Source organism: Rosa chinensis, chromosome 5 (assembly GCF_002994745.2).
Source record: "Rosa chinensis cultivar Old Blush chromosome 5, RchiOBHm-V2, whole genome shotgun sequence".
NCBI lineage: Eukaryota > Viridiplantae > Streptophyta > Magnoliopsida > Rosales > Rosaceae > Rosa > Rosa chinensis.
The window spans coordinates 21,315,996-21,340,919 of NC_037092.1; the positions used below are offsets into that span (position 1 = coordinate 21,315,996).

The 24,924-nt window shown below is 37.2% G+C and overlaps 2 protein-coding genes across 2 annotated transcripts; both read left to right on the top strand.

Annotated features, from left to right (window-relative positions):
• Positions 1–2,415: 2,415 nt before the first annotated feature.
• LOC112166346 (probable glutathione S-transferase) lies at positions 2,416–3,808 on the top strand. The gene is made up of 2 exons (XM_024303168.2): positions 2,416–2,876; positions 3,325–3,808. The coding sequence occupies exons 1-2, from the start codon at positions 2,559–2,561 to the stop codon at positions 3,667–3,669; spliced, it is 663 nt and encodes a 220-aa protein (XP_024158936.1). The 5' UTR covers positions 2,416–2,558; the 3' UTR covers positions 3,670–3,808.
• A 4,143-nt stretch (positions 3,809–7,951) lies between these two features.
• Positions 7,952–9,276, top strand: LOC112165484 (probable glutathione S-transferase). The gene is made up of 2 exons (XM_024302006.2): positions 7,952–8,359; positions 8,748–9,276. Exons 1-2 carry the CDS (start codon positions 8,045–8,047, stop codon positions 9,087–9,089), a joined length of 657 nt encoding a protein of 218 aa, XP_024157774.1. The 5' UTR covers positions 7,952–8,044; the 3' UTR covers positions 9,090–9,276.
• Positions 9,277–24,924: the final 15,648 nt, after the last annotated feature.

The following is a 24,924-nucleotide window of genomic DNA, read 5'->3' on the forward strand; positions in this document are numbered from 1 at the left end:
GACGTCTATTGCCCCCAATAGACGTCTATTACCCTCCAATAGACCCTTAACACACTCCAAAGAGCACAGAAAATAACATGTGAAAACAATATTGGAAACAGTAAAAGCTCCACTAGGTTCTCGACTATATTGCAAGAATACTCAATCAGAAACAAAATCATTGTACAGATGCTCCTCAATACCTCAAAAAATACATTCCAAACTGGGAGAAGGAAGCTAAAGCACTCTACGAAAGGTTCGAACATAGGCCGGGCAAAAAACTAAAAAAAAAAAAAAAAAAAAAAAAAGAAGAAGAAAAGGATCGAGTGGTACTCCTGATATTCAAGAACCAGGTTCCGACCACTCAGGGCTAGGCTCCGACCAACCAAGGTCAGGCTGCAACCTCCTCCAAGACTACTCCTTCCCCGGCCCCAACACCCTCGGCCTCCTCCCCCTCCTCATCCACATCCGACTCTCCCACCTCGTCCCGGACTAGCTCCGCTCCACCGGCTCCACCAGCCTCAACCCCATCATCAATCGCCTCCTCATCCACATACGAGGAGATCGTCGCCTTCGACCACTATCGCCGGGAAACGACGACGACGTGGCTTTACTGCCGCTCGATCCCATCTTCTCTCTCTCTCCCTCTCTCCAGATTCAATGCGCCTAGAAATGCGATTTGAACCGCGGAACTGAGATCTGCATCACAGCTCGCACTCGATCGAGTGGAGGATTTTATGCAGAGGAGAGAGAGAGAGAGACAGCACCAGAGGAGAGAGAGAGACGGCGCCGGAGGCTAGAGAGAAAGCGCGGAGGAGAGAGAAACAGCGCCGGAGGGGGAGAGAGATCGGGATGTGAGATTGATGTTGAGTGGCGTGTTTGTAATTTTTTAATTGAGTTGAGGGTATAATGGTCATTTAGTGTCAAATTGGGTATGTGGGAATAAAAATCTGTTGCTGGGGTAAGTGGAATAATTTTTGCTCATTTTGGGGCGTTGGGTCAAGGCCCCATAATTAATTAGTTAGGTTATGTTGGCATTGACTTGTAAGGAGAGGGAAGGTTTGATGAGAAATCCTCCTCTACCTCTATGCTTAATTGTCGTGGTTATAACTTGAAACCTTTAATTAATATGAAAGTTTGCTTCATAAAACCTTATAATCTATCAATATAACCTCTGTACGTACGTCTTCGTTATCTTTCAGAATAAATTAATTATGACCAAATTAAGGAAAACCAATGTACCACTGCATATTTAATAGTACATTATTTCTTATTGATTTTATAGCATCTTTAGCAGAATCTCTATTGTGGCTCCTTAGTTATTTTGGAGAGCATGTTTAGCTTTTTATCTATTTTAGCAGCTGTACCAGACTCCTAAGTGACTCTCTATTATAACTTTTAGCTATCTCGCTCCTCAATATAGAGAGCGAGATGAGACTCTCTATAATTTAAAACATTCATTTTAAGTTATTTTATGTAATTTATAAATATATTTAAACTATTTAATATTTATTTAAAAAATAATATAAATTCAAAACTTGCTAAAATAGAGAGCATTGATGCAGACGTAATTCTAAAGTGGCTAGCTAAAATAACTTTTTAGCTAAAATTTGACTCAAAAATAGATAGCATTGCTAAAGATGCTCTTAAAACCTTACCTTTGTCCATACCTAATTATCAACGTTACCTAATGCGTTGATGAAAAGCATTAATATTTGCTTAATTAACAAATTTGATCAATTTACAGAGCTTAATTCCTGTATTTGTCATTGTTACTGGTTCTATCATTTTTAGTCCTATATACTGAATGACATGCATGCATATGACAATATTATCAATAGTATAAAAAGTTTATACAGTATATGCTATGCTTGAATGCAAAGGAACGTTGCTCATCCTCTTAACTCATCATTATGCTTCGCTTAAATCATGTATATAGATCACCATCTCGATCATTGTACATTTTGAACTAATGAATTTAATTAGTAATAGTACATGTGCTAAGCAAAACAGGAACATGAAACACTTACTAGTTTGAACTAGAAAATTCTCCAAACTTAATTATACATACGTCTTGCTTTTACCATCATCTATTTCCTTTGATTTTCTCAACACCACCCCCCAAAATTATTAATCAAGTTTTCTTACTCTGATCATCTGCGACGGCCATTTCTCATATGTACGTGAGTTTGATTTTAACTATGCCTCGCAAAGAAAGAACTATAATCCATCTCTATGTCAATAATCAAAGCACAAATAGGGTAAACGTTTTTGGAGTAAATACTATAATTTGCTCTTGATTTTTTTTCTCTTCCTTTGATCAGTCTTTGTCTTTCTATATAATATATCGGTCTTGATATAACTATTAAACAACTAAAACAAGCTCCTTTGTACGTACTAATTAGTTAACTATTAATCTTTTTAAAATCGCACCAGGGCTTTGTTTTATTATATATACCTCGAAGCTAGCCTCAGCCTCGGCACTCACTTGCTTAGTACTGTAATCCTTTTCTTTCTTCTTCAGTCTTTTAGTTTAATTAATTAGCAACAAAGCTGATTAAGCAGTTTGTGATAGTGCAATGGTGGAGGAGGTTGTTGTTCTGGGCTTCTGGTCGAGCATGTTTGCCATGAGACCCAGAGTTGCTCTGACCGAGAAAGGGGTGGAGTATGAGTACAGAGAGGAGGACTTGCCCAACAAAACCTCACTGCTTCTGGAGATGAACCCGATCCACAAGAAAGTCCCCGTTCTTATCCACAACGGCAAACCCGTCTGTGAGTCGGCCAACATTGTCCAGTATATTGACGAGGCTTGGAAGGACAAAGGTCCTACTTTGCTTCCTTCTGATCCTTACCAGAGAGGTCAGGCCAGGTTCTGGGTTGATTACATTGATAAGAAGGTAATAAACGTCTCGCTATCTATTTTTTATTATTTTTTTTAATCTTTCTCCAACTTTCTGTTTTCCTCCTAGTATTTTTTTTTCTGGAAAATTCTATAATACATACTTGTATATATATCATACACACATTTACAAATGTAACAACAAATTTGTTGTCAAAGTGGTAAAATGAGTTATATTTTGTGTAATCTTAGTTATATTAATAGTAATTACACCACCTACAACATTGTTACAAGTTTTTGAACAAATTCATTGTTAATGTTGTAATTTTATTTTAATTATATGTAAACAGTGTAATTTGTTCTCAATGTTGTAATTTTGATTCATATAAATTGTAAATTTTGTTCAAGTAGATGTAAAATCAGTATATGATAAACATCTTAATATCATAATTTGTCTCCTTTTTCTCCCAAATCAAATAATGCTACTCTAAATTGATGAACTGTAGTTATATGAAGCTGGGAAGAATATACGGTCCACAAAGGGAGAAGAACAAGAAGCAGCCAAGAAGGTTTTTTTGGAAATCCTTAAGCTGCTGGAGGGAGAACTTGGGGACAAGACATACTTTGGGGGACAGAGCTTTGGGTTCTTAGACATCAATCTTGTCACATTTTACTGTTGGTTTTTGACCTATGAGACCATCGGAAACTTCAGCATAGAGGCAGAGTGCCCCAAACTGATTGCGTGGTTCAACAGGTGTACGCAGAAGGAGAGCGTCTCCAAAACTCTTCCTGACCCAAAAAAGGTGTATGAGTTTTGCCTTTTCTTGCAAAAGTATTATGGTGTGGCATAGTGGAAGGGAAAAGGGCTTTGCTTAACCATGATGTCATGGCCACTTGCAAAAGCATCTCGATGTTATGGCCTTTTCTTGCTTAAATTATGGTGTTCATCTGTTTCCTTTAATTTTCCTATAGGCTCCGGCTTGTGTTTCATGTGGTGTCCTTTGGTGTGTCTTGTACTCTTGTTATGTCAATTTTATATGAAGAGAAAATATTTCAAACAGTACCCAAACTTAGACCAACTCGTAACTTCAGTATCCGACTATGCAAAACTATCACTTTGGTACCCCAACTTTGAAGTCTAACCCAAGAATGGTACACGCCGTCTATCACAGCGTTAAATCTTTGCTACGTGGCAAACCATGAGGGCCCTCAAAATATGCCACGTGGTTAGCTAGTTAACGCCGTGATGGACGGTGTGTACCATTCTTGGGTCGGACTTCAAATTTGGGGTACCAAAGTGATAGTTTTGCATAGTCGGGTACTGAAGTTAAGAATGAGCCTTAGTTCGGTACTGTTTGTAACATTTTCTCTTATATGAAATAAAGATGCAGCCAATTGTGAAAAAAAAAAAAACAGATGCAGCTAGTTTAACGTGTCTGCTCGTTGTTATGGGTGAAAATGACGGTTGGATGGGTTACGATGATAAATAAAAGGGTTTTTGTCCATTTATCTCATTTTTAGAGATTTTTTTCTCACTTATCCCATTTAGTTTTTTTAATTCTCTCTTACTCAAAACACTCTAAAGAGGTCTTATTTAATACCCCATTAAGATTTTTTTTTTTGTTTTTATTTTTTTAAATACCATTTTACCCTCACCTTTGTTACTTAAAAAGAGAGAGAGAGAGAGAGAGAGAGAGAGAGAGAGAGAGAGAGAGAGAGAGAGAATGGAAGAGAGAGAAACCATAGGGGACTTCGCCAGAGCACCGTCACCGGCTGCCGGAATCCGGTTACCGATCGCCGGAATCTGGTCACCGACTACCGCCCACCGGACTTTTCTAAAAACCTCACTGGAAAGGTTTATTGCCCCCAATAGACATCTATTGCCTCCCAATAGACATCTATCAGCCATGTATTGCCCTCCAATAGATGTCTATTGCCTCCCAATAAGACTTTCAGTCGCCAGAATGGGAACTAATCTTCTTAGATTTAGACAAATAAAACTTTGATTACATAAAAAAAAATAAGGAGATTACATCAATTCAAAATGTCTATTGCCCCCCAATAGAACTGAATATGAACTAATATTCCTAAAATTAGACAAATAAAACTTTAATTGAAGAAAAAAAAAAAGGAGATTACATCAATTTAAAACGTCTATTGCCCCCTAATAATAGAGTCTTCCAATAGATCTTTAATAGACATTTATTACCCCCTAATAGCCCTCTATTGCCCTAGTGTTTTCTAAGATAAATGGTCAAAACCCCAAAAAATATATTTTGATGGTCAAATATCAATATCACCAAACTTGACTTTCTTAAACACATGATGTTTAATTAAAATATACATTATCTATTTAAGCCAAAATGGATAGCCCAACCAACTAACCAAGGCGGCAAGGCTACTCTACGTTTTATATTTTTATATTATGAATCAATCTAAAGAAAAAGAAAGATAGAAAGAAGCATCCAACACACTTGTAACCAAAGCTGGTCACTTGGTGGTTTGTTGGCTTTGCTTTAATTGCCAAGTTTGCGAGGTCCCAATATATATAGACTAGCATCAAAAGCAACATCAAACACTTGTAACCAAGAAAAACAAAGAAGCATCTTACACACTGACAGATCTTTTGGCCTCTAGTGACTGATATGAGCACCATCAACACACCAGCAAAAAAATCATGACTTTGGAATCGACGCGTGGTCGTTCCTGACAAACCAATATTAAAGATGTAAGAAGAAGAGAGCAACATGAGTGTCCTCAGAACTCTCCTCCGACGAGGACTTCTCCGATCTTATTGCCCTTGCAGGTCTTTCGTCTCCAAGGCCATGAAAAATCTGGAAACCGAACCTCGACGATGGCGCGAAGGGGAGAGATAGAGGAGAGAGAAAGAGAGACGGCGCTGAGCCTCGACTACGGCGCAGTGGAGAGAGAGAGAGAGAGAGAGGAGAGAGACAGTGTTGAGGAATCAGAATCGGGTTTGAAGTTTCTGAAAGCTATCCGAAGGACGAAGTCGAAAAAGTTCGAGAGAGTTGCTCCAGCGAAGCTAAAAAGGTCGGACAAATCGGAGTAGGATGAGAGGAAGGTGGCAGAGAGAGATCTGAAGGAGATATGAAGGGGTTTATTTATTTTGGTTAAGGACAAAATTGTCATTTGGCTTTATATTTGGTAAGTGGGAATGTAAATTTGTTGTTGGGGTAAGTGAGATAATTTTAGCTGATTTTGGTGTTTTGGGTCAAAGACCCTAAATAAAACATAATCAATCCATTTAGTAAGAAAAAATAAAAGTAAATTGATAGATTTAATGTCAGATATGAATTCGCTTTGAAGTAAACATATTTGTGTTAGATAAAAAATTATTATCAACACATTTTAAATGTTAATGAATACATTTATTTATTTTATTTTTTTCTCGAATAATGATAATTCCATTGATAATAGCGCATACCAAGAAAGCCATTACATACTCATCCGCTGACACATAACAATGGCCAGAAAAAGGATTCTTGGAAGAGCCACAGTGGTATATAGGATAGACCAACTATATTTGAACTTATCGCTCACTTTAAAAGCAAGCCTATAAGCTATAGAAAAAACATAGCGAATAGACAAGCCAAACTACACTCATTAGATTCCTAATATAAGAAACTTACTGTAATTAGACAAAAGCTAAAAACATAGGTTTGGAGTAAGAGCCTAAACCTAGCCCAAAATTAGAAGCTATTGGACTAGGGAAGAATCCCAGCCCGAACTCAAAGCCCACCAAAGCAAAGGTCCACCCAAGGCCCATTCAGCCAGATCCAGTCCAGTTCACCCACTTCCCCGTCCCTGTCATACAGACCAACCAAGCCATGCTCCGTCGATGCACACCGCCACGACCTGCGCTCGCCTCAATCTGCTCCGTCACCACCTGCACTGCCACTAGCACCTGCCGCCTACGACCCAAACTGCATAGATCACACCACCACGGAGAAAAAACCAAACCCCATCTAGGCGCCCACACCTCCCACCACTACCGAGTCAGACCGGTGACGCCGTCATCAGGGTTCGATCGCCGGACCTGTTAGCACGACAACCGCATCTCACCATCCCAGCCAGAATCACCAAGAAACCTTGAGCAAAACCCCATCTGATGGAACAAGAGCAATAGCCACTAATACCCGTACGTTCGGCAGCAAACCCCATGACGACAGCGAGGTCAAAGGCCAGCCCATGCGTCCAGGCGTCGCCGGACGAGAATGATTTCTCAGATCGAAACGTCGCCGGTCTTAAGTGTTTTCTCGCGGAGAGAGAGAAAACTTTTTTCCTATTTATTTATTTGTTTTGACTTTACAAATAGTTCATATAATACTTTCAATGCAATGACAACTAGTATATATAATTTATATAATGAAGATAATTTTTGTTGTTGTTGTTTTTTTAGGGGAAGGTTGGGGAATCAAAGTCCCTATCTAAAAACATTATTAATGAGTGAAATGTCATTATACGTCAGAGGAGATATAACACCCGAACTTCTAGTTACATTAAAAGCAAAACAAATATCTTCGTAGAGAATATCCTAAATTATCTAATCCAAACGCATCAAATCAGAAATTAATAAGTTACGGTAATCTATTAGTTACGTCATTTACTTCACGATAAAAACGTCACAATTGTATAGAATTGAAAGCATGCATATAATTAAGACTTACAATCCTCTCAAGTCTCAAACAATTATCATCCGACAAGTCTTCATCTACATCTGCAGTATTCTTTGTATTTATGCCTAAAACTGACTTGACTTGGCTAATTACATTTGTAGCCCTTAACACCGTACGTGAGTGAGCAAAATCACTTCAAATATAATATAGTAAATTCAATGAAATTTACTTAGTTTGAACAGGTTCGCCTACACTCTAGAGTTACACGACCAAAAAGGCGAAGACTCTACAGATTTCATTGTATGTATGGCATATTCGCAAAGCAAAGCACTAAACTTCCAATATCACATCGTCCTGAACAAGCCAGAAGCCTAGAACATTTCAGGCACATCATTTTCTCAAGCAAACGTCATACAACACGTCACACACCTATCTCAAAATCAGCCACGACTATACCACATGCAAATTAATTAGACTTCAAACACCTCTATAAAACCCCCTTTGGTTTTCTTTGGGTTCTTGCTCATCAGTCTCCGAGCTAGTTAGCAATACCTACAAGCTAGCTAGAAGAACTTTGTGAACTGTTTCCATGGCGGACGAGGTTATTCTATTGGACGGTTATGTGAGCAGCTTTGGGATGAGGGTCAGAGTAGCTCTGGCCGAGAAGGGAATTAGGTATGAGTACAGAGAAGAAGACCTGAGAAACAAGAGCCAACTGCTTCTTAAGATGAACCCGATCCACAAGAAGATCCCGGTGCTCATCCATAATGGCAAACCGGTCTGTGAGTCGCTCATCATTGTGCAGTATATTGATGAGGTATGGAAGGACAAGGCTCCTCTGCTTCCCTCTGATCCCTACCAGAGAGCCCAGGCCAGATTCTGGGCCGATTTCATTGATAAGAAGGTAACGCTTTGTATTTGTATCTTCTTCGTTCATCATTTTAATTTGCAATGTTTCATTTATTGTAATTTTGTTTCATGGTGGAGAGGTTCGTGATTTTGGTTTGCTAGTTTACTTGTTTAGCACACCATTTGGGACTGTTTGGTGCTTCATTCATTTGGGGCTTTGCATGATTTGGGTTCTGTTTATATTCTCTTTATGGGGAGACGGAAGCAAAACATCATTGGATAAATGCTTTTGTTTAAGGTTAAATTGCATATTGAACAAAATTTGAAATGATATATATGCATGAAAAAGAAAATGATTTCTATGTCAGTTTTAATAAGCACCCTTAAAATTGGCCTAAAATTATCGAATGAATAGTCACTAACATGGTCTGCGAAACTTTCAGTTATATGATGCGAGCAGGAAGATATGGACTACAAAAGGAGAAGAGCAGGAGGCAGCAAAGAAGGAATTCATTGAAGTCCTGAAGGTGTTGGAAGGAGAGCTTGGAGACAAGCCTTATTTCATGGGTGAGAGATTTGGGTTCCTGGACATTGCTCTCATCACATTCTACAGCTGGTTTCATGCTTTTGAGACACTTGGAAACTTCAGTATAGAGGCCGAGTGCCCCAAGCTGATTTCATGGGCCAAGAGGTGCTTGCAGAAGGAGAGTGTTTCAAAATCTCTTGCTGACCAGAAAAAGGTTTATGAGTTTGTTGTTGAGATGAAGAAGAGTCTTGGTGTGTAAGAAAGTCCTGAAATAAAACTCTTTAGGTGTACTGGTCTTGAAACTTTTCTGGTGAGAGACACTTTGGTGTGTCTGCTGAATGCCATGACTTATCCATAAGTAATTAATTATGTATCCTAACAATAATGAAAACACTTTGATGTGTCTGCCCATTGTTAATAATATATGAAAGGAGTGTTTTCTAATAGTTTGTGGGTCAATATTTCTCTCAAGAAAAAACGGGAGATAACATCATATTCTCAAAAAAAAAAAAAAAAAAAAAAAAAGGGGATAACATCTTTTGTATTTTAGTCTTTGATGCGGCTCCATCTTCTCCATGAAGCCTCTGCTGCTATTTTGTCCTCTGCTGCTATTTTCTGTTTTATGCTTCTTTCTTTTTTGTTGTAGTATCTTCGTCGAAAAACTTTAAGAAATAGGGAAAAAACATTTGATAGCTCCATATTACTAAACTTTTGAAGTTCGGAAGGTGTCACACATCATCTACAATTTTTTTTTTCTTTTTGATGCGACATGATCTACAATTGCATTTTTCCCTTCCTCCTTTCAAATTATCTGCTTCTTCCTTTGTCGGGATAATGCTGACGTCAATTTTGTTCATAACAAGCGATGACAACATAAAGATTCAACCTTACCAGTGAATCTGGGTGATTCTGGGCTGATTTCATTGATAAGAACGTCTGTTTTTCTGTTTTGTACAATTTCATTTTCAAGTTGGAGATGCACTACATGTTCATCATTAACGCCCATCTGGAGGTCCCTTAGCTGAGCATTAATCTCAATGAACTTCATCATATGCTCTCTCCCTTTTGCTCTCTCCCTTTTCCTATGCCTGTGTACTTCAGTTCATTGAATTCTTTTGACAGTCTAGCTGCCTCAGCCTTATCACTGTCTCTGTACATATCATGAATGGCATACATGTACAGGAAATTCATGGCTAGCTCAGGTTCTTCAATACTATCTCTAACTATCTGACATGGTAGTTCTAATCACATTCTTTGCCATCTTATTAGCCCTATGTCACTCCTTATAATATTCCTTATCTTCATGTGTGCTCTCACTATGAAGCATTTCAGGTTCTTCCTCATTCAGGCAAAGGTCTATGTTCTGGTTCATGCATGGCTAAGTAAAAATCTACTTGGTTTCTCCACTTCTTATTTTATATCCAGTTAGGAGCTAAATGGTGTTCAAGATCACAGTAGGGATTTCTAAAGAACAAAAACAAAATAAAGTTTTGTAAGTTTTCAATCTGTAAAATTCTTAAAATTTTACAGTTTTATGTTTTCTGTAACTCAATCAAAAACAAAATAAAGCAAACTGAACATAGAAAACAAAAACCAAAACACAAGCAATGTCATATTTCAAGAATTCAATCAACAACCCTTCAACCAAAATCAATATCATGCAAAACTTTTGAGCAGAAGACACAATATTCTGAAGGTTTCAAATCAATAAGCCACATTTTTTGAAATAATATCAACTTGATATAATAATACTCAGGCTAAAAGGACCATTACATATACTCTTTCTACCATCTCTAGGTAGATAAAGAGTTTGTGAAAAACCACAGCGCGCGATACATAGATTAGGTCCGATCATTTGACCGTACCCATGCTCACTTATTTAAGCAAGCCTGCAGACTATGAAATAACATAGTAAATAAGCAAGGTAAAAACTTATAGTTGCCCTGAAACAATAGGAAATAGAGTTCCCGAAACAGAGGAAACTATTGAAAAAATAGACAAACTAAAAATACTAATACATCTTGGACCTAAGGAAATACCTCAGGCCTAAGATCCACTAGGCCCCAGGAGAGGCCCACAACCAAGCTAGGGCAAGGAGGGCCCAATATGTGAATCCAACCCAAAATCAACTGCTACACAGGCATCATCGCTACCACCATCCCACCTCTAACATCATTGCGCCGCCGCCACTTTCCGACCCCAAACTCCTTCGAACAAACCTCGTTGACAAAGCACCAGCAGTCGTCATCCCCTTCCACCATACCCTTACAACCCGAGCACCCAAACCCATGATGCAGATCCGCACCAAAGCCTGGACAACCACCATCGCCCTCCCTAAACCCGCCATCAAGGGTTAATGACCCTGCTACAAGATCAGAAATCGACTCCCCACCATCATTCACCTCTGTCTGTCGCGCATCCCAACCCCGTACAACCACCTCCATGAGCCTAAAGCCAGACAAAAAGGAATCCCTCCGCCCTAGCCTCTGATCACTGGACCATGCTTCTAAGATATTATCCCGTCTGGCCACACTCAACACATGCCGGCGAGGCCAGAGACCTACGCCTACGGCGCTGCACAGCTGGACGAGAAACAGAGAAGATGACGCTAGGTTTCACTTGCTAGTGTTAGCATTGAAGCCACCCTCAAATGCAAGAGGTACAAGTTATAGAATAGGGGATAAAGTAAGGATGTCGAACCCACGAGGATTGGTAAATTCTTTCCTAGCTAGGGAAAACCTAAGGAAAAACTAGAATAATATGCAAATGTACAATCATAAACAAAGGCTCACAAGTGAACCAAAGTTCATGGTGAGTATGAGCAAGATGGTGTGTAGAGATTTGATTTTGATTTTGAGATTGGTTTTTATTCAAATTGAAACAATGAAAGCAAGTAATATAAACTAAGCTAAACTAAACAAGTTATTATCAAATGGATGGGAGTTAGGGTATCGGGTTTCACCTTTTGCCTCCATTGCAAGCATTAAAGCGATTGAATATGAATGATGCAAAGCTAATTGTCCAACTACCCTCTTAGCATCCGGATAGGACTACTAAGGCTTAAACCCTTTTCATTTTATTAACTCTAACTGGATAAGTCTAGAGCTAACTACTTAGAGACAAATTCAATTATTGGATAGGTCTCAATCCTTTGCCCTAAATGCATAAAGCTTAGAGTTTAGGTAACCAAGTAAGCAAACCAATCCTATCTCTAGGTGATTTTAGCTCACTACCCTCACATGCACACATGGTGTGCTTTCATGCTCCCTTTTTGCCTAAAGGTAATCAATCTCTAGGAAAAACTTCATGTCATGGCAAACACATAACTCAAATTGATTAGATCTAAGTAATGCATTCAACTATTGACTTAGCATGTGAGAATGACAACATGAATTTGCATCAATTTATAAACAAAAGCATCAATACAAGCAAGTTTGGCTAGGGCTTTCAACCCTTACCCCAACTAGTTCACTACTCACACATAGTTAGATACATAAGCTTCAACATTCTATTAAACATCAAATACATAAAAAGATATGGAGTAAAGGGTGACTATTGATGATGCCAGAAGAGGTGGTGGAGATGGGTCTCCAAGAACATGATGTGGTGGTAGTCACCTCCTTCTTCTTACTCCAAGCTCTTGATATTGGTAAGAATAGTGAAATTTAGAATCTTTAAGGTGAGTTGTGGTGCTGAGTCACTACCAAAAAGAATTCATTTGGCTTTACCAGTTAGCGTCTACGTGAGAATGCTGTCGCCATTGATCTAAAATTTGCTACGGCAAATGTGGCGTTGCAAAGAGAAAAATTATTTGCCACGGCATGGCGTCGCCGTCGCATAAATATGCCCTCAATGGCTACGGCATATTCTTTCCGTCGCCAAATTTCTTTAATTTTAACTACGGTAATACATACCATTGTGTATTTTCATTTTATACATTTTCTTTTGTTTTATTTTTTTGATGTTGGGGTGGATATAGGTGCCAAAATTACACATGTTGGCAAGTTTTTAGGTTTTTGGGTCATAAACTTTGTTCTTGTACCTGCTCCCTCCATCTGCTATTTCCTGCTCACTCCATCCAGTCCCGACAACGAAGTCGACCATAGCAATCTCTCAAACTCTCAGAATCTCATCCCTCTCTCTCCGACTCTCAGACTCACTCTCCCCCAATCTTCTCCGCGGATGATGGTCAACGGCATGGGCACAATGGGCCGACGACACATCAATCTTCTCTCAATCTATCCTCAAATCTGATTTTGGTCCGACCCTCTCCTCGAACCCAATATGGCCGGTAGTGACTTGTCCTCTCTCTCTCTCTCTAAAATCTCAGATCTGTTTGAAAATCTGAAATCTGAAACCCAGTTCTTGGTTTCTCAATTTCCCCTGTTATGTGTTTATTTCACTTTAATCAAAATTGAAAGTGTAGGCTGTGTTCTATACTTCTGTGTAGAAATAGTGGTATTTGTCATGTTCTTGGTTTGATTAGGTTCAGCGAAAATGCTTTAGTGTTGTTTATTATGTACTTGGAGAATCAATGTTCTTGGTTACTGAGGCACTGATGTATTGTTCTAGTAAAACCTTTCAACTCCGATTCCTGAAAATTGGAAGTCAGATTTGCTTGATTCATAGCTTTATTATGAGGGAGTAGGCATAATTGGAATCTTGTACTTTGTAGTTGTGAAAATATGACTTTCAGTTTCCTGCTCTTAGAAAGCAATAGAGGTGGGAATAATTTGTGAGATTTGTGTACTTTTTCCAAAAAGTTACTATTTCCTTTCTACTGGAAATTTAGGCTTAACAAGAAACAAATGAGGTTTATGCGCATATGACACTTAATTAATAGGACAAGTTCAAATGAGGTTTATGCGCATTTGAATACACTTGTTGCTGTTAACTTATTCATGTCTTTTATCCCAGAAAACTACCTGGGTTTCAACATTCTACAAGTGCATAGTACTTGGATTTGCACTTGGTTTTGTTTGTGTTGGCCTGGTAAGTTTATATACCTAGTTCCGTCATAATTTATACATATGATTTGTTGGAACAACAGTTATATACAAATGCATTTGACACTTAATTAATAGGACAAGTTCAAATGCTCAATCGGATTTATTGTGCCATGAACACAAGTTGCTTAAATAGGATAAACTCGGCTTCTCCTTTAGCATGAAGCTTCGAATTTCAGGTACAACTAATGTTTTTTATTTTTTGTCAAATGTAAATGTATTTTCTAATCAAAATTTTGTCATGCTTCTTGTAACCAAGAACTCTCTGTGAGTCTAGAGTTTCTCTTTTTCTAATTAGGGATATAATATTTGTTGAGTTTTACATGTTCTGGATGTACTGGTTTTTGTTGGGATCGACAATGGTTAGTAGTAAACTACAAAGAGAGGGCATAAACTCAAAGAGTTGAGCCAAAGCTTGCTTTGGTTGAGGTACAGCTGCAAAACGAGGCATTCTTAGAGAATTGGGAACCTACTGAAAGCTCTTATCTTGGTGAGAACATCAATCTTATTTTGTTCTTAATTGATATAAACTTTGTTTTCCTTTTAGACACCAAAAACCAAACTATGGTTTCTGCAGCAGAAATTTATAACTAAGCTAGTGATGCTGTGATTCACTTGTTCTCAATTCTAGTTTACTGATTATCACTTTGCCCCGTCATGTTTATTGGGTTCTGTAGTTTAGTGATTATGTTTATTGGGTTCTGTAGTTTAGTGCTCATGTTCAAATGGATTTGTACTCTTTCTTGCTTTTCATGGAATTGATGGGAAAAGATTCGGAAATTGATGGGAAAAGATAAGGACATGAGGAATCAATTACACAACCAGAGGAGTTTAGCACATTGTTTACGGCTAAGAAACCTTTGCTGTTGTTCACATCAGTCTTCATCTTATCTTAAAATATAAAGTATGTTTAGAGAGACGAGTTTAAGGTTGGCAGTTTTGTTTCTTCCAAGAAGAAACAAGTTTAAAATATTTAGATTGTAGAATCTAATATGCTTTTGGAGTTGTGGACCTTCATATGCAACAAATCTTGGACTTTCATACTAACCTTTTGAGTTTTTAATTTATGCTTTTGGATTTCTCAAGCATATATATAAGTTAGGCTCAGTAAAATAGGAATATAAAGAGCAAGTTAGTCTGCAACAATAAGTAATTGTAAGGTTATAACGGTAATGATCATGCTGTAATAGATAGCAAAGTTGTGGAGTTAAGCTGCTAATTTACCTGATTTGCTTCCATTAAATTATCCTTTGTCAACATTAGTTGCAGTTTAAAAAAGGCTTAAAGACAGAATGCTCAGTCATGATTCCATTCGATTATATTACAGGGACTCTTATTTTGGCTCTAATTGGTGGTCATTTAAAACTTTGTTGTTTAAGTTCTCATGCCCACTATTTTTTGATAGAATTCAAGAATCAATCTAGTTTTAGTGTAATTTCTCATCAAAATTTAATATTGTTTTTTGCTGTGCTACTTTGCTATTCTATCTATTTGATCTGCTTTGCTGGAGATTATATCTAGTACAATAGGATTATTATAAACAGATATATCCCAGCTTTAGTTGGTAGTCATATAATCTAAGCACTAATTTGTTCCCGAAATCTTTTTTTAAACAATTTAATGGGAAAGACTATCCTTTGCTTTTGTGAGACTGGTTTGATGGTTTTGATATTAGGGTATGTGTTTTGAATTGGGGTTTGAGAAGGTTGGAATGAAAAAGGTGTAAGCTTTTGATTTTGATTTTGAGTGTGTGACATCAATTGCTGAATAACAATGATAGTTATTGATGATTCACAATCTTTTGATCTCAGTTGTTTGTGATGAGTTGATTATGTGACCTATTCCTCTAAGAGTTTATCTTTTGGATCCTTCCTGGGCACAAGACAATAAAGCTTAGAAGTAAAACAGGGCATATCAATACCATAAGACAGTAGGAACTAAATGCTTTCATAGAGTATATATGAATTGAAACTATAATGAAATGACTGAAAGCTACGAAACTAATTAAGTAAAGGTTTTTTTTGTTCTGTATCTTATTTCTGATGTGCATAATTCTTGTTCATTGTTTATCAAGTTCTAAATTTGCAACTCTATATATGTTCATTGAATCTTGAATTGATGCAGGTATGTCCAGAACTACAAGGAAAAGGAGAAGTTGGAGCATAGGTTCTGAAGTGCATAGTTGGAAAAGGAGGATGAGAGGCAGAGCTTTTAGCAACATTTTTTGGGGATTTGCAGTTATGAAAAACTCATATGTAGTTTAAATTTCACTTTATGTTTTTTTTTTATGTGGGGTGTGTAGTGTGTACATTGATATTGTTTGATCTGGTTGACAGTAAATTTGCCGACCTAGGATCTATGCTTTAATGAAGTAATTAATCACTCAAATGTACACTTCTCCAAATTTCACTCTAAATTTCATTCAAATGTACACTTCTCCACACTAGGATCTATGCTTTCATAAAGTAATTAATCAGAGGATATCAATATCAATTTGCCTAAACTTTAGTATCTGTAAGTGTAGTCCCAAGTCTCATGCTCATCCTCCCTCTCTTCACTTGATTTATGTTTCTTTATCTGAATACTTTTCACTTATCTATGTAGATAGAAAACGGACACATATCTTGAGGAAGATGGAGGAAGATCCCTGCAAAGCTTTTCTTGAAGTAGAGGAAGAAAAGTACCTTGTATTATCTTGTAAACTCTTGTATAAGAGCTTCATTGCTTTTGTAACATTCATGAGAAAAATCAAAATTTAACATTCCCTTTTCAATATGTTTAATTCCTTTTTGTATAGCTCGCTTTTATCCAAAAAAAAATAAAAAAAATCTGGCAATGCATATATGCATGCCAGATTTTTTTTTTAATTCATAAATAAAATTTTGCGACGGCAATTTTACCGTTGCAAAGTTTTGGTAGCGGTCGGTGGCGTCGCCATAGATATTTGCGACAGCATTTTACAATGGCAAAATTCTTGCGACGGCATTTTACAATGGCAAAATTCTTGCGACGGCAAGGGGTTGCCGTTGCTAATAACCTTGCGACGTTGCATTTGCCATCGCAGATACCAATGGCGACGCCCTCAACGACATCAGTGCAATTGTCGTCGCTTAGCCGTCGCCATTGGTCTTTCGCGACGGCACATCGCCGTGGCAATTTGAATTTTTTTTTTTTGTAGTGAGTGGTGGAGGAAATGGAGGTTGTAGTGGTGGAAATGGTGGTGTCTTCTCTAGAGAGAAAAATGGATCTTGGATAAGATGAAGATGATTGAATGAAGTCAAAAATGCTGAAGAATGAATCTTTGGTCTCTCTTTGATCAACTATGTATGCCCTCTTTGGTCCCAAAGTGTGCAAGAGATGCTCTTATACCATTGTCCCCCAAATGGTCCCAAATCGGCAAGGTGACAAAGGATAAGATGTAGAGAGATATTTGAATTTCAAGTGATGGGAGATTCTCATAACCATGGTCCTCCTTTGCTGGAGAAAGGACCCTCCATGAGTGGCAACTGCCGGAAAAGTTTGTCAGAAAAGTCGCCGGAAAAGTTTGCCGGAAAAATCGATTTGCAATTTTTTTGTAATCTCCATGTCTTCTTCCCCTAGTTCTAAATCTCCTCATTTCAAGACTCAAATAGTCATTTTATTCTCAATGCAAGGTTTCCTACAAATAAAAGGAAATGGATTAAAAATGGTAAAATAGCATGGAAGACAAATCAATTTTCATAAATATGGGGCACAATTGCATAAGTAATTTGTGACTCAACAGCTAGGTTTTGGAAAAAAGTAATCACACTCAGCGAAATAGTGTTTTATGCCGTTCTTTGAGAAACAGAACAGCTTGGATATAATAAGCCACATCCATTGAAGATAAGTTATCTAGAGAAAACAAATCACATTTTTGGATAAAAATTTGTATTCTGAGTATCCATATTTGAAATCAACAGATATGCATATTGCTATTTGCATTCTAAAATCACACAGTACTCCTTCTTTGAAAGCAAAATAATAGGTATAATTTTAAAACACAAGATACAATTTTTCAGGTTTTTTAACCAAAAGCTTTTTGCAAGAATCAATGAAAAGTGCTTTGTGCAATATATTCACTTAAACCTAAGAAAACACAAACCAAAATTGAGCTTGAAAACTTGATTTTTTATCCAGATTAATGATCCTTATAAGAAACTAAGCCCTTTTGTACCTGTAAATTTTAACAATGCCTAAAATTTTAGGAGATTTCTACATACATTGTCATACCACAAAAAAAGATACAAAACTCAACAATTCATATCATAACAAGCATACCAACTCACAAGCAAAAGCAATACAAATATGTATACACCCAGTTTCGATTCCACAAGACACAAAAACATCCAAAGAAATTAAATTTCATCTGATCACCATCTACGCTAGCCTATGCACACGCCGGGAATGCTACTAGGGTTCTTGTGCTCATCAGTTAACATAAAACAAAATTGAATCGAAACAAGATTTTTTTCTGAAGACCTAACCTTTGCAATTTTTCCAATTTTACTGCAAAAATTCTTTTGCAGAAGCATGAATTCAAAAACCAGCAAGCAGCAAAACATCCTTCTTGGCATCTTAATTCGAGGTTTTGAATTCCCAAAAAAAAAAAATGAATCATCTTGTGTGCTTCAATTCCAAAACCCAGAAACCAGCCCTAACTGATCTGACCTTCTAAAAACAACGGTCACTATCTTTAGTTTATGAAGGAATAGCTAATCTTCCTCTATCAACACCAGACCAGTAGTTATCACTAGCATATGTTTGGATAATTATTTCATCATTTTCTTCTGGTTGTTGTAGAGTAGGGAGATTCTTGCAGAGGGATTTTATCTGCTTCACAATTTTTTCATCCATCATCTTCTGTGAAGTTCCATTTTCTTTTGGAACTTGTTTTAGGAGATAAAATTGTTGTTAGTCATGAGATTTTGGGAATGAAATCTCTCCTATAGTTGATGACTCCTAAAAATCTCTCTAGACTTTTAGCATCAGGAATTCTGTCTGGAAATTTCCAGATTTTCTCGAGGATGTGAGTTTGGAGCTTTATTACTCCATTCTTGATGTTTATTCCAAGAAAATCAACTTCATCTAGGATAAAGAATATTTTCTTTTCTCCTAAGATAATTTCATGCTGAACTATCAGCTTTACAATCTCATAAAGGTGTTTCATGTATATGTTCTTCTCTGTTTTTAGAGAAGACAAGGATGTCATCAATATAGATGACACAGAATTCAGCAACATGTTTGAAGATGTCATCCATTTTCTCTGGAAAATTGAAGGGTTTTAGGCCAAAAGACATTACTAACCATTCGTAATGACCTTGTGGTGTTTTAAATGCAGTAAGAGAAACACTATCTGGATGCATCTTAACTTGCCAAAAACTCGACTTTGCATCTAATTTTGAAAAGACATTAGCTCATTTGAGCTGATTGATCAAGACTCTTGCTTGAGCTATTTGATAACTGTCTTTAACGATCTTTTTATTGACATCTATGTGATCAATCACCATTCTTGGTTTTCCTCTGACATTTTCTGCATGGTTTCTCACATAGAAAGCTGGAGCATGATGAGGGCTAGTAGATATATGGTCGAATTAATCTCTTGTTTAGGAGATCTTCTATATCTTTTCTGAATACTTTTTATCTTCCTCTTTGTATTAAGAAATAGATATGACATGACATATAGCATTCATATCATGTAATCTTAATTCACAGACCACTGGGTCTTTTTCCCAAAATTTCTGAGGGTCGACATCTATATTCTGTTCGAGCATTTTCTTGATTTTATCAAGAGTAGGTATTTTCTGAGATTCAAGCTTATTCTGAAAATGCTTGATATTATGCTCATGGATGAAACTAGCTTCTTCATCTTCGCTAGTAGTTTCTTCTTATTCTTCAGAAGATTCTTCAACAAGTAATTCTTCTTGTTATTTTATTTGTATCACAGGTTCAAATCTGGGCATGTAGGGCTTACGATCACCACTATTTTGTTGCGATCTCTGATATTGAGTAGTAAAGTTTGGACTTACTACACTTTTTGCTTGGGTCAGTCTATCGGCCCAAAACATTCTGCCTTCTTTTCTGAAGCCCATTGCTTCTTCATCTTGAACAAATCTCTGTTGGAGAAGGAAATCATTTCCCAACAAGAAATCTGATCCTTGGCCTTCAGATTGCCAAAGAGTATGGATGATAAATGTTCCGCCACCAATGGTGATGGGAACATCTTTAGCTACTTTTTTCATGATTAGGTGACTTCCATCAAACTGGACATGCACCAGTAGCTATTTTTTTGTTGTCTTCTTTCCAGAGTTCGTCTAGTATTGCAATTCTTTTGGCAACTGTAAATCCTGATCCATTATCTACAAATGTGTGTAGATGATAGTTTCGATGATCAGGAAATTTTAATCCAATCTCTATGTTGTTGCTGTATCTGCTAGTAGAGATGATTTTCGCTTGTTGAGGCTCATTTTCTTGAGCTTGTTCCTATGGTATGAATGACTTACATTCTTCTGGAACCTTTTTTGGTGGTTCAACTAGTTCTATTTTATCATCAACCTTTTCTTCCTTTGAGGTGCAAGATTCAACTGTCTCTTGGAACAAAGTTTCTATTTTTTTTTATCTTTTTGTTCAGAGAAATACTCTTCATATTCTTGTTCAACTAATTGGCCGATAAGGCCATTCTTGGTTTTTCTTCGTGCTTCAGCTATGAAGCATTCCTTGTGATAAGTCTTTTTTTATTCTTCACAAAACATAGGAAGTCCATTCTTTTCATGACATAAGCAGTAGTCACAAACAAATGTACCAGGGTTCACCTGATAGGAAGACGTTTTTGCTTCTATCTTGCTTTTGCTTCCTTCCCAGCTTTTGACTTTTAGAACATTCATCTGTCTAGATTCTAAGTATTCTACTTCTGAATCTGTTTTAGAATCAAATGAGGATTCTTCTAACTAGGCAGAGTAAACTGACCTGTCATCATCGTTTTCATCAGAATAAGCTATTTCATAGCATTTCATATTTGCTATCTCTACTATAGGCTCATATTCTTCAAATAGAGATTTTGTAGATCTTTTATTCTTTTCTGGACATTCATTGGCATAGTGTCCTTCAGCTTTACATAACCAGCATCTGCAAGCATTCTTGCCTGGTTGTTTATCCTGATGGTTTTTTTTTTGTGATTCTTTTCTTTTTTGGATCTTCATTATCTTGTTTTTTAAAATTGAAACTTTTCTTAAATTTCCAATCTTTCTTTTTAGAGCTAAAATTATTTTACCACCCTGAACTTTACACCTAAAATCATTTGTGTCCCCAAACTTCTAATTTGATCACATATGCCCTTATTGTAACGTCCCATATCTCAATTTACCCGTTTATTAGTCATTTGGACGGTAAATGACAATTACTTTCACTTTTTACTTTGTTTCGATACTTTTAGTGGCCCTAAAAATTGACTTTTTGTTAGGGTCAAAATTTGAGAAAATGTTCTTCATGAAAGTTGTAGAAGACGTTAAAGCGAGCGCGTGCATATGCGGTACGTAAAAATTAGAGTTCGTATGCTATTTATAATTTGTCTATAAATAGCCCAGTTACTATGGTAAGTTTCCATTTTCAGAAACTTACCGAGCTCTCTCTCTTCTCTCTTCCTCTCCGACCTCTTCACCTTCTTCTGGCCATAACTCCTCCATCCGGCGATGGATTTTGACGCATAAGCTGTCGTTGGAAAGCTCTCTTCCTTCTCTTCATTTCTGGGTTCGTTTGGTAGCTTAATTTGAACTATGGAAAGTGCAGCAACAAGAAGAAGAGGACGGTCACTGTAGCAGTTTTGAGTCAACGCCGATATTTTCCTATTCCGGCCGTCTCCGGTCACCAAACCGGCGTCGAATGTTCGGTTTTTGCCAAGGATCATTTTTCCCCTAGCCTTGAGCCACGATTGGAAGCGTGGAGGAAGAATCGAAGGTTTGAATTTCTGGGTACTATTCATAAATATGGGTTTATTGATTTCTGAATTGTTGATCTAGGTCTAGTTGTTTTCTCGGGTTGTGGTAGTTTAGAAAAGTGTTTGGAATGATGAGATGATGGTGCTGCCAAAATTTGGTGGCCATTGGAGCTGGTGGAGGTGGAGGTGGGCGGCGACTGCAACGTGTAGGGCAGTGTTTTGATTATAGTTTTTAGCCCATTAAATCCTATAAATGTTGTAGAGCTTGTATGTGAAGTTTGGTGAATTTTGGAAGAGTTTGGAAATGTTTGTGATTTTCCGAAGTTCGGAAGTTTTGTGATTGAATTGTGGAAAATCCGGCCGTCGGATTTCCCTCATTTTCGTTGTGGAATATTTAGATTGAGGAATTGGTGTTATGGGTGTGATTTGGATTGAATTTGAGAAGTAATGGAGATAGAGATTTTTGGGTTTCGTTGTAATGGAGATAGGGATTTTTGGGTTTCGTTTAGGTTCGTAATTGTTTAATTGAATTGTCGTTTATAGAAGTGTACTTGTGTACAGGACGATATATTGAGCTACCGCTTGACGAAGGAACTCGTTTGCCTGGTCGCCAACCAGTACTGTGAGTGGACTTTTGATTTTAAGTGATGCATGCAATATTGTTTCGTAATTAATTATTACGTTTATTTATTTGAGAATATAAATTGATTTATCTCGGTTATAATTTCAGAATGATTTTGGTTCTAAGTTTTAAATGGATATTGCGAATTTCGAAATAAAGTATGATTTGCTATCGTTAGTGATTTTGGTTTTCGGATTATAAAGTGATTTCGGATTTGATTGGGTTTTGAGATTTATGAAATATTATAAAGTGATTTCGGGAATGAATTGTTTTCGGATTTTAAATGGAATTTTTGTCGAGAAAATGATTGATTTAATTATTCTTTTAGCGTGTGGGACACGCTGTTGATTTTTGCGACTTACTACGAGAATTTCCGGGTACGGTTGGGAATCGTACCCGTGTTTTCTTTATTCGCGGAACTTATGGGGAAGCCTTATAGATTTACTGGATTTGAATGGTTTTTACCCACCATACCTGGGCCGCTATATTTTATTGCTAGCTAGCCGATTAGTACTCCTCCCTGCTTACTATGTGTTCGTGGGTGAGTAAAGCAAAGCATGGGATGCTCCAGAGTGTGGGACACTCCGACCCGAGCTTGGGAGGCTCCCTTATTTCGTATGGTGATACTTCTTCCTCATATCTTATCGTTGCTTGACTAGCGGGGCTAGTCTGATTTTCACTGTAGCCAGCGAGGCTGGTCTTATCTTCTTGAGAAACGAGATTTCGGTTTTACGTTGTATTTTTTTTCAAATGTTGTGACTAGTGAGGCTAGTCGGTTTATCGTTTTGAAATCCTTGGATTTAAAGCTAAATGTGTTTTCTTATTGTTGCATGCATCGGGATTTTAAAGAGAAAAATGTGGGAAAGTATGAAATCCTTTTTCTTTTAAATTGTTTATTTTTGTCCACTCACGCTAACGTTTTTCGTCTACTTTCCCCTGGGCCTTTCAGTTTCTAATGCCCAGTTTGCAGGCGTTATTAGTTGAGGTCGGGCGTACATGGTTCGAGGCATAGTTGACGAATAGCTTCCGCACTTCTTCGTTTGGCTCTGATCTATTGTGGGTTAATGTTTTGGGCAGTCCACTTTAGGGGTGACTCGGCTAGTTCTCGGTAGAGTTATCTCTAAGGTGGGCCCCGCAGGGCTACCTAGGATTTCAGGGTGAAATACAGGGCGGGTCCTGTCACTTATACTTTCCAATATAATCAACCAAAGCCATTATAAACTAATTCATCAATTTCTTTATAAATTTGTGATGATGAGAGTCCACCTAGGGTCAGTTTTTAGCTATAGACATGTAAATGATGTGTTTCTTGCATGATTGAAAGCCAAAATCTAGTTTGAGTGAGCAACACTATATGAAGAAATTGATGGATTAGTTAAGGATTGGCTATAAGCCATCACATTGAAGAATACAAAGGGCACAAGCGATCATATTAGAAGTTTAGGGGCACACATGATTTTAGGTATAAAGTTCTAGGTGGTAAAATGATTTTAGCTCTTCCTTTTATTACTCTTTCTGAATCTTTTCGAGTAATATTTTTCCTTTTTCTTTCAGAATTTGGATTCATGACATCTATAATTGGTAGGCATATCAAATATTCCATAACAAAAGTTTTCCACTTCTTTGAGTTGTTTCTTGGCCATTTTGGCTTTAAGATTTGCTTTGCACTGTTCTTTTAATAATTGCCTAATTCTGTTGGCAATTCCTCCAACTAAAAATCTTTCAATTGGTTTTTCAACTATGCTTCTCTCACAGCTGTTCTCCATGGTTCAGGGAGTTTCTTGTGTAACAGGTTTACTAGATCAATATTTTCTAGTGCACCTATTGTACAGTTGTATTTTTGAAATTCATTCAAGTATTCTTCAAAATATCTCATGTCACAAATTTTGAGAGCATAGATATTTGATTTAGCAGTTTCTTTAACCTTTTCACTCAAATTTGAGAGATCTCCACAGAATTAATCGTACAAGGGTACTGCAAAATCATACGGAGATCTAGAATTTTTTATTTCTTCTAGCCAGTCTCTTTGAAAGACAAATAGTATTCTTTGGATATTCCAGTGAGAGTAGTTTCATAATACACCTGAAGATCTGGTGCCTCAATTTTTCCAAGGGTGAGAGCAGAGGCCATCATGAGGCTATCTATCCATTAGTCAATAGCTTTTCTCTTATCTAGAGCTTTATCTAGATTTAGCCATATATCATAGTTTGTGATTGGCACCCTAGGCATATTGTCCTCTGGGACAAATGTTTGAGAATTTCTTTCTTCCTTTCTACCCGTAGGGCTTTCTGTATAGGGAGTTTCAGTTTTCCCTTTTCTCTGATGATAAAAGTTTTGGAGTTGGAGCTTTCTCCGTCTTCCATTTCTGTATCTTGATAAGGAAGGATATTTCTAACCTTTCATTTTTTGAAAATTTTCATTTCTTCGATTAGTTGTTCTAATCGTTCAATATTTTCAGAAGATTCTGCTTCATCATAGAGTTATAGAGTTTTTTTGCTCTAAGCATATTTACTGG

What these genes read in the sequence shown, in the direction of transcription:
- LOC112166346 (XM_024303168.2), top strand. Translation starts at nt 2,559, where the DNA reads ATGGTGGAGGAGGTTGTTGTTCTGGGCTTCTGGTCGAGCATGTTTGCC. An exon ending in TTGATTACATTGATAAGAAG is followed by an intron (nt 2,877 to 3,324) that starts GTAATAAACGTC and finishes GATGAACTGTAG; the next exon opens with TTATATGAAGCTGGGAAGAA.
- LOC112165484 (XM_024302006.2), top strand. Translation starts at nt 8,045, where the DNA reads ATGGCGGACGAGGTTATTCTATTGGACGGTTATGTGAGCAGCTTTGGG. An exon ending in CCGATTTCATTGATAAGAAG is followed by an intron (nt 8,360 to 8,747) that starts GTAACGCTTTGT and finishes CGAAACTTTCAG; the next exon opens with TTATATGATGCGAGCAGGAA.